This window comes from Geotrypetes seraphini, chromosome 6 (genome assembly GCF_902459505.1).
Source record: "Geotrypetes seraphini chromosome 6, aGeoSer1.1, whole genome shotgun sequence".
Classification (NCBI taxonomy): domain Eukaryota; kingdom Metazoa; phylum Chordata; class Amphibia; order Gymnophiona; family Dermophiidae; genus Geotrypetes; species Geotrypetes seraphini.
In genome coordinates this window covers 16,005,698-16,019,911 of record NC_047089.1, presented here as the reverse complement: position 1 = coordinate 16,019,911, position 14,214 = coordinate 16,005,698, and the positions used below count along the sequence as shown (strand labels likewise).

The 14,214-nt window shown below is 42.5% G+C and overlaps 1 protein-coding gene across 2 annotated transcripts in view; it reads left to right on the top strand.

Annotated features, from left to right (window-relative positions):
- CLNS1A (chloride nucleotide-sensitive channel 1A) overlaps positions 1-14,214 on the top strand; it is a 42,086-nt gene that overhangs the window by 9,778 nt on the left and 18,094 nt on the right. For both annotated transcript variants that reach the window (XM_033948719.1, XM_033948718.1), the window contains exons 2-4: positions 2,087-2,223; positions 4,317-4,424; positions 7,633-7,743. In XM_033948719.1, coding sequence (XP_033804610.1) covers positions 2,087-2,223; positions 4,317-4,424; positions 7,633-7,743 — 356 coding nt within the window. The remainder of the gene's footprint in view (positions 1-2,086; positions 2,224-4,316; positions 4,425-7,632; positions 7,744-14,214) is intronic.

Genomic DNA, 14,214 nt, shown 5'->3' with positions numbered 1-14,214 from the left:
TTTCCCACAGTGGAGTGCTAGGAATTAGGTAAAGCCTGAGAAGGCTCCCAGTTCAGTAGTCCTGGCTTTCTTCAGGAGGGTGTAGACAGGATTCTGGCAGTGACCTCCCTGAGAGTTCCGGTTGAAGACCTTTCGTGTTTATGAGCATGCAGAGGCACTATTTTGCTTACTTCTCTTCCAGATGTGTCCAGGTGTATTGGGGGGGGGGGGTTGGGGGTCACTTCAGCTGCGTCTTCCTTTCCCTTCGTGAAATCTTGCTATCGTTTTTCAGGGCCTTGGTGAGACCCCTTTTGAACCACTATAGGATGAATTTTTTAACGGTTTTTCTGGTCACAATTGTCTCATTACGGTGTATTTTGGAGCTTTTTTGTGCTCTTTTGTGCAGGGAACTCTTTTTCCGTATTATGGATGTGAGTGTTTTTCCTCCTTACTGTACCTTCCTTCTTGCTGACATTGGTCTTGGTCTTAAATGTCAATCAGGAGGTTAGGTTGCTTTCTTTTCATCAGAGCACAAAGATCAGATCTTACACAAATTGGATATCCGGAGGGTCTTGCTCCATTATTTGAAGAAGACTAATGAGTTCAGGATGTCTGATTTCCTTTTTTGTTCTAACTGCTGCATTTCGCTGGGGTAGGCTGGCATCCAAGTTCTCTATCATTCAATGGATTTGAATGGCCTTTTCTGCAACTTACATCGCCCATGGCACGCAGCCGCTGATTTCACTTAAAGCACTTTTAACGAGAAGTGTGGGGGCATCTTGGGCAGAATCTCGCTCACTTCATCCTGATGAACTTTGCAGGGCGGCTACTTGGTTCACTTTTTATACTTTTACCCGGTTTTACTGAATGGTTGTGGTAATGCATTCTGATGCCGTTTTTTGGGACCTCAGGTTTGAGGGCTATCTCTTCTGTCCCTCCCTAGCTAACATGGCTTTGGTACATCACCTAGCGTATGGAATCTGGAAGGTACATAACACAATGGAAAATTAGGTTTAAACCTTTGATAATCTTCTTTCTGTTAGTCCCTGGAGGATTCCATACGACTCACCCTCTCTGTATTCACTCAGTTGTTTGGAGTAGCCTGCTCCTTTCTGCCTTGGTTACTCTCATTACAGGCTTGAAGATTTTCTAGCCAGTTGGCAGATCCTGTGGAGAGTTTCTGTGAATATGCACATTCCCGAAGGCCTTTCTTGGGGTGCTCACTGCAGGTTAGTACTACACTTCTCCCTCCGTATTCACGGTTTCAGCATTCGCGTTTTTTAGCTTGCTAGCTCCTACCCCCCCCCCCCAAATTACATCAGCTTGCATAGAGAAATCGCTAATTCCAAGCGTTTACAGAGAAAATTGCTGATTCCTAGCACTTTCTTCAGGAACAGACCAGGTCTCCCACCAAGTTATTCGCGGTTTCACTATATTCACCATGGTTTTTAATAGAAAACAGCGAATAACATGAAAAAGTTATTCGCGGTTTTTCTGTATTTGCGGTTCTGTTAATCCCCTATCACAACGAATACGGAGGGAGAAGTGTACATTGTTTCTTAATGTTTTTCTAAGTTGCCTTTATGCCTGTTATCACTTGTTGATATTTTGCATAGCAAGCCAGTTCATGAATTACTTCTATTGTTGAGGATTCTCCCCTAAACCCCCTTGTCATGGATTTCTTCAGGTGTGTTGCTTGGTTTTGGAACTTAACTGGATTTGTTTACCAGCTCTCAGGCTAAGGGGGGGGGGGGGGCGGAGGGGGAGCATGTGCGCATAAAAGTTGTGGATTTCTGCAATACCTGGACTGCGGGTTGCGATTGAACACCTAGCGTATGGAATCCTCCAGGGACTAACAGAAGATTATCGAAGGTATAAACCTAATCTTCCATTATGTCTGGAAGAGCTCTGCCTCTATCTGTTTGTAGGGGGATATCCCATTGATCTGGACTGGTCTAATAGGAATCAAGGAAAAGTTTTCATTCTGATTTGACTATAAAATGTTTCTTTTGGTTTATCTTTAGTAACCTACTTATTCATGCTGTATAAGAATCACTATATCAGTGCTGTTTAACAACCCCTCTGTTTTACCTGTATCTCATTTCAGCCGATTGTCCTGGTTGGATGGCTCTGGAATTGGCTTTTCCTTGGAATATCCCTCCATCGGTTTACATGCAGTCTCTAGGGATGTAAGTGTATATCCTCGGGAACATCTGTATGTCATGGTGAATGCCAAGCTTGGAGGTAAGAGACTTATTCTGTTTTTATGCATACAATAAAAAGGAGGAACAAGTGTAGTAGCTCGGATGTGGCTTTATATCAACATCACCTGTAGGTTTCCCATACAGTCGAATAAGGCACTACAACAAGCCACAGGACTGAAAATGTGGTGTGTGGATTTTTCTTTTTAATCTGTAGTAAGTAGTACTAGAGTTCTTAACAGAGATCACCATTTTATGGCTATAAACAAAGCTAGGAGGCACTTTGGTGCCTTGGTTTCTGCTTTGTTCTTTGTTTACTTGGTTAAGCCATTCCCCTCTCAGCCACCCACAGTACCACCAATGTCTCTTACTATAAAGCTAAGGTTGGCGTCCTCTCCCCATCATGGCTTGCTGGCATAGCTTTCCTCAATACAGTTATGATTATTTAATAGTCCAGGCAAAAGGGTTGAGTCCTCCTCCCAGTAGATGGAGGTTAGAGATATTGAATTATTCCAGTGACATCACAAGTTTAAAGACTAGTGCCGACTGGAATTTCCCAGAGAACAAGCAGAGAAGTACAGGCTCTGTAGGTGTGTGGCCCAGGGATCTCCCAAGTTTTGCACAAGGTAGCTCGAGATGTTCAGGGATGAGGGAGCCCTTCTGGGACCACCATGAGGAGCCCTGATCAGCAATCAGTGGTGTATGATTTGCAGCAGCTGGTGCAGAAGCACTGTTACTGGCTCCCTCACCTAGAATACAGTTTCCTGGGTTCATCTTCATAACAAGGAGATTGTACTGTCTCCTGTGTGCCATCCCATCGTCATCCCCCCCCCTCACCACCACCACCACCTTGATCAGGCCATGCAGTTCATGAAGCTCCCACATTTGGTGGGAATGGTGGCCATTTTGCTGCTGTTTACTCAAGTTTGCAATGCATCTCTATCCCAAGTAATGAGGTCTTCAGTGTCTGACCCAGTCCATCTTCAGGGTGGTGGATTCCAACCATGGAGGCCCCAGAGCCCAACTGGATACAAGCTAATGTGGCATATGTCAAGCAGGCTGTTGCAGAGAAGTACCCATAGACCTGTGTCTTGGGGAGGGGGACCACAGTCCCCCAAGGGGCTGCAGACTGCCGCTCCCCTAAAGCAAAGAAGCTAAAGGTGTGTGGGAGCAGCACTAATAGAAGTAAGGACTTTGTCTCTTCATTGTCTTTCCCCCACTTGCAATCATGACAAAGTCCTTTTAGGCTTATAACAGTGGTTCTCAACCCATGTGTCTTAGTGCTGGCACAAAAAGCAGGTTGTTTTTTTTGTTGTTGTTTTTTTTTAAAAAGGTTGCAGCACGTCTCTCTCCCTTCCCTTCCTCTGCTGCAAATCCAGCGCACATTTCCATCGTCTTTCCCCAGCCCTTTCTCCCCATCCATTAAACCTTTTCTTCTTTGTGGGCAGCAGCAACCAGAATGCTTGCCTAAGCCAACCCTTTCCTCTGCTGCCTCTGTTTTGCCCCTCTGATGCAACATCTCATTTATTGAAGAGCAGGATGCAGCAAAGGAAAGGCTCCAGAATGACCTAGGCAAAGTGTTCTGGTTCCCTTAATTTCAGTTGTCAAAGCAAAGGGCAGCAAGGTTAGATGTCCTCATGCAGAAGTGCCCTCAGTCAGGAGTCCTGTCCCCATTGACTCTGCTAGGATAGAGTTAAGATAGTCTGGGTTTTGTGGCACTGGATTGGCCAAGATGTCCTTGCTATGCAGACTTGGTTCATTATGAAGGAAACTTATACCTTTGTCAAACATTGAGATATACTGTCTTTTTGTTAAGTCCAGATGTGTGAAAAAAATATCATCTAGTTGTCCCACTTCTGAATTTCTACCCCTATGGTATCCACCGTAGGAAGTATTAGATGCAATGGCAAGAAGCTTTTGTAATGTATAATTCTCGCTGCTACTTTACCATGTTTTCATCCATATTGCACCAAACTCCTATCCACATGTATTACAAAAGATAGTAAAGAACTGAACCTGCATTGGGCAAATATTGAAAAACCAGGGAACCAGCCCTACTATTTATGTTCAGCACATGATACATTTTAGTATTAGAATGCTATACAAATAGCATTTATTTTTGGTTATTTAAAACAGAGAAAACCCAAGAATCCAATATGATGGAAAATGAAAGTGATGATGATGATGATGATGAAGATGAACCAATCACTGAAATCAGATTTGTGCCAAGTGATAAGTCAGCCTGTAAGTGTTTGCTCCTTAGACTATTTTACCAAAATAGATAAGTGGTATAATGCATATTGTTAGTCTGTATCTCAAATGAAATATGGTAGTGTAGAATGCCAGGTAGATTTCTTTTCCTTCAATAGTCACTTTACAGCAAGTTCATCACTGACAGTTATTAGGGTTGATGCAATTAAATGTGGGAGGCTTGTGCCACAACCCAGTGCTAAAAGGTGTTTGCAGTGCAATAGGTGAGACATTCTAATCTAGACAATAGGGTTATTTCCCCATACTCACATGCTGAGAAGGAATCCACTCTGGATTTTTCACTCTGCTTCCAGCGTACTTCACAGACCAGTTTAACGCCCTCTACGGTCTTTTCCTTTTGCATGCATGACTGCAGCTGTATGTGTTCTGCTCTCCTCATTTTATTGTTTTAAATTTGACATAGTTTCATCCCCTTTGCGGGTGTTTTCACATTTGAAGCAAATTTGGAGCTCTGCCTGCTTGAGAATTCACAGATTTCAGTCCGTAGCTGACAGGCTGATAACCTTTCGGGCACCTCTTATCCAGTCTGCATAGTTGTCATTGGAGCTCAGGGCCGTCCCTGAAGTAGTCTCACTTTCTGTTAAGCAGGGGTCGAGCGCAGACTGTTAGCATGCTTAGGGGACTCCGCGATGTTCCATAATGTGTCGGCTGCGTTTTCACACCTCAGCCTGTCCTCGTGCGCATCCGGTATTCCGCAGGGGTGGAGGCAAGTTTAGACAGTGGAGTCTGACCGGCAGCTCGAGGATCAGCATTGTGGCAGTGAATTCTCCGGCTACTTGAAGAGAGCTGGAAACAGGTGCAGCCCAGTGTATAAGGTCACAGTGAGTAACTCAGAACTGACAGCCTGTGAGAGACATCAGGGAAAGTTTTAAAACGTGGGGGGTTCTGTGTTTCTAATTGTTCCCCCTCCTGAAAAATCCTAAAATTGCTGGTTTTAAGTTTTGGCAAGTGTAAAAAAATCATGTTTTTTGGCACAAATTTGGTATCATTGAACAGCGTGGTACCCATGGGGAAATGCTTGCCTCCCCCTGCTCCAGACTTGTGTGTTGGATCCGTGGATCCCTTGGGGGCTCCGGTTCCTGGTGGTGATCCTCCTGTCTTGCACTTATTTAAGTTTGCGGCTCTGCTTGATCTTATTGCTAAATCTTTGCAGGAATTGAACTTAGTGACTCGGCTGACTCCGTCCACTTCTTCTCCCTAGCTTTGTAGTATGCGCTTGCAATCTGCGACCATTCCCTGGCATCCAGATATGAGTTTTATGGTCTATGAGCAGTTTGACTCTCTGGAAGGTCCTTTGAAGAGTGCTAGAGCTATGTCCCACTTGTATCAACTGGCGCAGGAATGTCAGCAGCTTTTGGGGCAGCCCAAGGTGGATTCCTTGGTGGCACAGGTGGCTAAGCATACCTCTCTTCCCAGTGACGAGGGAGTTGTGTTGAAAGATATGCAGGACCGCTGTGTGGATGTGGTCCTCGGAAAACTTTTTGAAACGGCCAATTTAGGCATTAAAGCTGCTGTGGCGATGTCATATGTTGCATGCGCCTGTCTGCGCATTCTAGAGACTGATACGGTGGAGCTTCCTCCTCAGCTACTGCTGCTGGCTGGGACACTTTATTTAGCGGATACCTTGTATGACCTTTTGACAGTGCTGACAAAGGTGTCAGTGTTCTCCCTTTCAGCCCGCTCAGAGCTGAGTCAGGCAGTGGGTTGGTGATTCTACTTCCCAGGCAACTTTATCAAGGCTGCCTTTTAAGGGGCTGTTATTTTGCAAAGGCCTGGATGACCTCATGGATTCGGTAATGGACTGTCGCCCGAAGACCCTGCCTGATAGTAGTAGATCAAGATCCTCCAGGGGTTCTGGGCATTCTAATTTTTGTGGCTCCAGACAGTATGTACATTCCACATCGCAGAGAATTTTCCAGAGCTCCCAAGTTTGGTACACCGGCTACAGGCGTTCCCATCCTTCTGCCACCCATCCTGCACACCCTGCCAGGTAGTCACAATGATGCCAGGATGCCAGATGCCCTTCTGAGGATAGGGGGCCGCCTCTCGGAGTTTCTGCCTGCCTACCTGGATGCGCATTACAGCAGACCAGTGAGTCTTGGACATTATTCGATCAGGCTCCAAGCTGGAATTTGCCCAGTCTGACAGATAGGTTTGTGGATTCTCCGTCTGGATGCCCGGACAAGGCACTCGGAGCCTAGGCTATTGTTCAGCGCTTACTGGATATTTAAGCTATAGAGCCGGTGTCATGTGACCTCTCAGGCTCAGGCAGATACTCTGTACACTTTATTGTGCCAAAGAAAGGCTCCGAAGATTGGAGACGATTTCTGGATCTGTGGCACGTGAATATGGCTTTCAAGATTCCCCGCTTCCAAATGGAGACTGTGCAGTTGGTCATTGCAGCTGTGGCTCTGGGGGAATTCCTGATCTCCCTAGATCTTATGAAGGCGTACTTACAGATTCCCATATTTCCAGCCCACCGCAAGTTCTGTGGTTTCATGTTCTGGGACAGCATTACCGGTTCTTGTCCCTGCCCTTTGGGCTGGCAACAGCACCTCAGACCTTCACCAAGGTGATGGTGGTAGTGGCAGCTTACCTGAGGAAGATGGGGTTGCCAGTTCACCCTTATCTGGATGACTGGTTGATCAGTGCTTCCTCTTTTGTCAGGGACAATGCACAGTGGAGCAGCTGACATTATAAACTCCTCAGGAATTAGCTTCTTTGTTTCATTATCATGCTTTTAGCAATAATTTAAATCTGTAATTTTGGGTTTAAAAGCATTTGTAGAGCCACTACATTTAGAACTCCCTATATTTAGTGAGATATTACACCCCTAGACCACAAGGGATTGTAAGATAGGCTGAATGGGGCCTACAGATGAGGGAGGGAAGATGGGGGAAGGGATGGAGAGAAATAGACAAAGCACAAGTATTCAGATTCCACCAAAAATACATGGTCATTTTTGGCTGGAACTGAAAACATGGCTGAAAATTTACAATTACCTTTTAGCTGAAACCAGGCAGAAAAAAGAATTTTCAGCTGGTTACAGCACCATAGAGCCAAAATGAATTTTTCCCTCCAGTAAAAATAAAAAAACGTCTTTATCTGAGAAGCAGGTATTGTGTTCAGTGGTGCTGCATTTCCTGTTTAGTGACTGACTGGAAGTATCTGTTCTATACAGTAGAAGCAATGTTTGCGGCAATGTGTGACTGTCAGGCTTTACACCCTGACCCAGATGATGAAGACTCTGATGATGATTTTGAAGGAGAAGAGTATGATGTAGAAGCACATGGTGAGTAAGTTTGGCGCTAGAATTTTATGGCGCAGCAGTACTAATTGAAACACTTTTAAATAAGTCAGATCCTTTGCTTTGACTCTTAGCTTAATTATCTAAATTCTTGTCACTGTATTGCTGTTTCAAACCAAAATCCCCGTTTACCAGTTTTTTATTCTAATTTGTATTAACTTTTGAGGTGATATTAGTATTTAACACTTTTGAAAGTGAATTGCTTAGTCCCTACAAAATATCAGAAGGCATTGCTACTGTAAAGGGTAAAGAACTAGAGACATCCAGCTTTCTGTTTACTATCAACTACGCTGTGCAATGTTCTACCACTTGCATTCAACTTGAGCCCTCATTCCCTAAATTTAGAGTGGTTTTGAAAATCCACCTTTTTAATAAGTCTTGTGGTTGAGCATAGATCCCAGGAGGGACCAGGCAGCCCAGTCCTTCCTTCTGTCATTCTCTTGTTCAGTAGGAAAGAAAGAAGAATAAAATTTAATACATGGTGTTTGTTTCCAATTTATGACGAAAACAAGAGAATTGACCTAATGATTTCCACAGACAAATCCAAGAAGAAACAAAAAACAATGTGGAGAAATGATGTTCCTGAGATGGACTTTATTAATATTAAAATAATATTAAAACTTGGCAAACAGCGTTTTGAGCCCCTGTCCTGCACACAGCTTTTACGGATCAGTTAATTTCCGACTGGCATTTTTATCCACGTATCTTTACCATAGGACTTCATAGGGACACTGTGGGATGAAACTCATAATACTACTCTTAGGACCCCTGAAGAAGACATTCTATTGAAACACGGACCATGTTGGGTCCAGGGTCCAAAGCTTTTCAGCGGACTGTGCCCTAGAGGTTTTTATGTGGTTTGCCAAGTTTTAATATTATTTTAATATTAATAAAGTCCATCTCAAGAACATCATTCCTCCACATTGGTTTTTGTTTCCAATTTATATAATGTTAGGTTGTAAACCACTTTGCTTTTGATTCAAGAAAGGCACTATATCAAATATAAGTAACCATAACATGTTGTGCCATGACGGAACTCTCTTCTGATGTACAATGACAAGAGAATTTAATTTAGTTTAGAAAGAGTAGACTTTTGAAAGTTGTTGTTTGGGTTTTTTCCTCCCCCCTCCCAAGCATTTGGTTGATGATATTGTATGTTTATATTTCTGATCTGGGAGCAGGCAGGAAGGGATGCCGGATTTACAAAGTGGGGAGGGATAGAGAAAGTAAGGTCTACCTGAACTGAGCAGAAGGATGGGGTCTTGGGGGAGGCACTGCACACAGTAAAGCATGAATAAGTGATGTTGGAACAAGTTGGGCAGCAGTGGGGCTACTTACCATGGCTTTCTTAATGGGAACCTACAGCCTCCCATCCCCATCTTTTTCCACACCTCCTTCCAATTTTAAATCAACAGTTCTAAAAAGGGGTTCTTTATCATCTTTGCCCTTCCCTGCCTACCTTTTCAAAAGTGAAGTAGAGTGGAGTGCAGTTAAGCGCTGTTTTATGGTACATCGCAGATGAAAAGAGAACCTGGATATGGGGAAGGAAAGAGACACTGCAAAGAGATGGATGGAGAGAAGACCATAGGAACAGAAACAGAGGGACATTGCTGGGCATGGGGAACAAACAGGAATACAAAGTGATGTTGGATGCAAGAAAAGCAAAGAGAGAGACAAGAGATGGTGCGCATAGATGGAGGTGAGGGGAAGAGAAGAAGATTGAGGCAGAAAGCTGAATAAGAAAAATTTAATTCCAAAGATGGATGAAGGCAAAAGAGAAGGAGGAGAGAAAAACAGCAAATGGATAAGGAAGCCCTGGAAATAAAGTTAAGAGCACAGGCAGAGGGAAGTACACTCAGAGACTGGGAACAAGATTTTCAGAAAAATAAAATCACCAGACAAAGGTAGGAAAATTATTTTATTTTCAATTTGGTGACTGAAATATGTCAGTTTTGACAATTTACAACTGTTGTCTTTATATTTTGCACTGTTCAAAAATAAATACATTTCTTTCTATTTCTCTGGTGGTGTACTGTATGCAGAGTCTGGCATCTTAAGATTTTGTTTGTGCACTTTACTACTTTTACTTTGTGGACCTGTATTTGAGGAAGGTGAATTTGAATGTGCTGAGGCCATAATAAAATGACTTTTCATACTATTGGCAAGGTGTAATTGAATTGTTACAAGATTGCATCATGTACAGTATAACTGCCTATATAAAGTTGGCATGGTTTCAAATTGCCAACTTCCTGAACATAAGAGTTGTCATACTGGGACAGACTTGAAGGTCCGTCAAGCCCAGTATCCTGTTCCAACAGTGGCCAACCCAGGTCACAAGTGCCTGGCCAGATCCCAAGGAGAAAAACTGATTATCTGAGGACAAGCAAGCAGCATATTCTCACATGTGGGTGACGTCATCCATGGAGCCTGGCACAGACAATGCAAAAGTGTACTGTCACTTTAAGTCTTGAGACTGCCCACATCGCACATGCATCAGTGCCTTCCCGCTTGATGTTCTTGGGAGACCTTCAGTTCAGTTTTCCTTGGAACTGAGAAGCTGTTTCTTAGAGTTTCTCTAAGCATTTTGGGGTTTTTTGTGAGTCGGGGCTATGCCCTTAGTTTACGGAAGAACCCTCCAAAAACAGTCTCTTTGATTTCCAGCAGAGGGCCCTCCTTTACCAAGAGCTCTCAGCCCTCTTCTCAGTGCCATAGATCAAGTTTCTCTGCAGGAGAGGGACTGAGAGTTATACTCCAAATATTTCCTCATACTGAAAAAAATGGAGGCATCCATCCAATTCTAGACCTCCAAGCGCCTCTCAACAAATACTTAGTGAAGGAGAAGTTTTGCACGTTCTCTCTGGAACCTTATTACCACTATTATAGAAGAACAACTGGATCTTGGAGAGAGTGTGAACTCGCAGGCCTTGAGCATGCGCAGATGCTCAAGCCCCAGCAAGAAGAGGAGGCCGATCTTTGGGCACTAGCACCAATGCACAGGACATGCCGGTGCTGGTGCCAAGGCCCAGATGAAAGTAAGAAGCGGGTTAGAGTGGGTCTGGGGGACTTCAGATTGTGGGGGGGAGGGTGCCAGATCACGGGGGAGTGCTCGTAAATCGAGGCATGCTCGGTTTCCGAGGCGCCGATTTTACGAATGTTTTGCTCGTCTTCAAAACACTCGCAAACCGGTACACTCGTTTGTAAGCTTATTCAGTGTGATAAAAAGCTGCTTAGATCTATTTGGAACTTGATTAAGTTGGTCAATAAAATAATTATGACAAGAAACTTTAACATATGCACAATATTGAGAATACAACAAGCGAAAGTTATCAAGGTCCAGAGCACTGAGAGATAAAACACCATTTCCGTTCAGATGCATGTAAGCTACGTTAAGATTGACAATCCTTAGAAAACCATGGTTTCCTAAGGAATTTTAATTTGAGTTTTTTTTTTTAGTTGGAACCAATGTTGAAATAGCATTCTGAAGGGAAACATTCCATGCCCGAGATGAAACCAGTAATGATGTAAAATCGGAGGGAAAACTAGTGAATAATGGAGATAAAGAAATGTCACAAGATCCAAAATCATGTTTTGTAATAGTAACTGTTGGCTGATGAGAAACTACTAGACGCTGTTTAGAAAAGTGAATTTCCACAATAGGGTGATCAGACCATGGAATAGTGGAAACAGAGGAAGTGACTAACCAAGGATCTGAAAAGTGTGAAAAAGCAAGATCAAGAATATGACCTGCTAAGTGAGGTGGCTGAGAAACATGTTGGAATAAACCCAACTCATTTAGTAAAGAAAACAACTGAAATCAAAAGAACATTGTGGATTATTATAATGAATATTAAAATCACCAAACACTATAAGATTTGCATAATGAAGAGCCAAATTAGCAAAGAAAAATAAAACTGAGTCCTGAACCTGTTTTGAAAGATCTGGCGGAATATATATTAATAATACATGATGTTCTACATCAGGGAACCGAAAAAGCTTAGCTTCCAACAGAGGAGGCAAAGAAAAAGGTATCTGAATAATTGAAATATCTGTAGGATTCAAAAAAGCTATTCCACCACCTCGCGAACCATAACTCCTAGGAGAAAAATAAGCGCAGTACTTATCTGGTAAACTCAGCCAAGTTTCTGTAGTAAAAACAAAGATCGTGGGTGACATTCCAAAATATTTTGAACAAGTAAGGTCTTTGATCGAATTGCCCTACAATTTAAAGCAGAAAAGAAAAAGGAAAAAAAAAGTCAATTGTGTATGAGAATTCAGAGAAAACAGACCATTATGCAATCAGATGAGGTAGTCATAGGAAGTAATGAAGACACTAAAGAATTTTGTGAGAGTAGGTGGGATACAAGGAATAAGAATCTGTGGTCTGACAGAGGCAGGAGTATAGGGTAAATGCCGTCCATAAATAACTGGAATAGAAGCTATATTGGAAACACCAAAAATAACCACTAATAAAAATAAGTAAAATGTTATCAAACTCTGACAACGAGACATAAGAAAACAGTGTAATATCATATTAAAAATTAGAAAAAACCGCACAGGAGGCATGATCCTGGCAGTTAGGGAGTTCCACTTGTGAGAATATGTTGCCTGCTTGTCCTTGGATAAAGCGAAGTTACTTACCTGTAGCAGGTGTTATCTGAGGGCAGCAGGCAGATATTCTCACAACCCTCCCATATCTCCTAGTTAGCTTTGTTACTGAACTGAAGGTCCTGCGAGCCAGCATCAGGCAGGAAGACACCAACACATGCACGGTGCGAGCAGTCTTGAGACTTTTAAAGTGACAGTACACTTTTGCACTGTTTGTGCTGGGCTCTGTGGATGACATCACCCACATGTGAGAATATCTGCCTGCTGCCCTTGGAAAATACCTGCTACAGGTGAGTAACTGTGCTTTTTATGCTGCTTATCCTAGGAATAAACAGTAGATTTTCCCAAGTCCAGCAGAAATAATGGCTTATGGACTTTTTTTTAAGGAAATTATCCAAACCTTTTTTAAAATGCAGTTTTCTCTGGCAACAAATTCCCGAGTTACGCATTTGAGTGAAGAAATATTTTCTCTGGTCTGTTTTTAAATGTACTACTTAGTTGCTTCATTGTGTGCCCTCTAGTCCTAGTAGTTTTACAAAGAGTAAACAAGCAATTCATGTCTAACCATTCCACTTCACTCAGTATTTTATAGAGCCTGTTGGTGATACTTTATTTTCCTTTATAAAAATTGCTAAAAGGCAAACACTTTTTTGGCTTGCTATATGTCTTACACCTGACATACGTTTCATGCCTGGACCCTTGCAAGGTTGAACTCATCCTGTTGAGCCACTGGAGACTGCTATTATTGCTACCTTCTACTTAAATGAGGGGATGTAAGAGGTACTTTCTTAAGCTTCTAATCAGAGAGGTCTTGGGCAAACACCGTTGTGATTTTTAACCCAGTCAGCACTTGGAGGACTGCTTCAAAGCCTGTAGGAGTAGGAGGGCTGCATTAGAGATTGGGTATGGAAGCGGTGGAGAGGAAAGAGAAACATAGAAACAGAAAAATAGAAGCAAATAAAGACCATATCACCTATCACCTATCTAATCTGCCTGTCCATGCCATCTACTATCCCTTCCTCTCCCTTAGAGATTCAGTATACATGTCCCAAGCTTTCTTGATTTCAGATACATTTTTTTTGACTCCTGCACTGAGAGGTGGTTCCATTCCACACACTCCTTGAAAAAGTATTTTGTGAACTTGCTTATTCTATCCTCTTAACTTCATCCTCTGCCTCCTCATTCCAAAGCTTCCTTTCAGTATTTCATTTATTTAACCATTTCTATCATCTCTCTCCTCTCCCACTTTACTCCAGAGTATACATATTGAGATCTTAGTCTATCCTCGTATGCTTTATGATGAAGCCCTCTTTTTGAAGGTGTGGTCTCCAGAATTATATACAATATTTTTAATGAGATGTCACCAGAGGTCTTATACAGGGTTGTGCTAACTAGCTTTAGTGGACAGTTTACAACTTCTCTGAACATGTCTTTGTAGATTTCCTGATTGAAATCTCCTCCGGCTTTGTACTGAAAACAAGACTTCTCTGAATGACCAAACACTATTAAACTCACTCTTGAGTTATATTGGCAATTGTATGAAGCTCCATTACCGTTAATCCTTACTTCTGTAATTTTGTGTTATCAGCCAGCCTCTAGTTCTTGAACAACTTTCTTTAATAACATGAAGTAAAGAATAAACACTTATTACAACTGATGACTTCAGAGTAGTTCACTTTTCACAGAATCTTATCTCTACCAACCCCTCTTATTCAAGCTGGGAGTGTGTTCACACCTTGTGGAAATAATACTATTCTCCAGACTTAGATACAAAAACTAAGCTGTATTTAGATTTAGAAATAGAAGGCTGACAACCTGGTGGGAGAACAGTGTTAAACTCAGATTCTCATA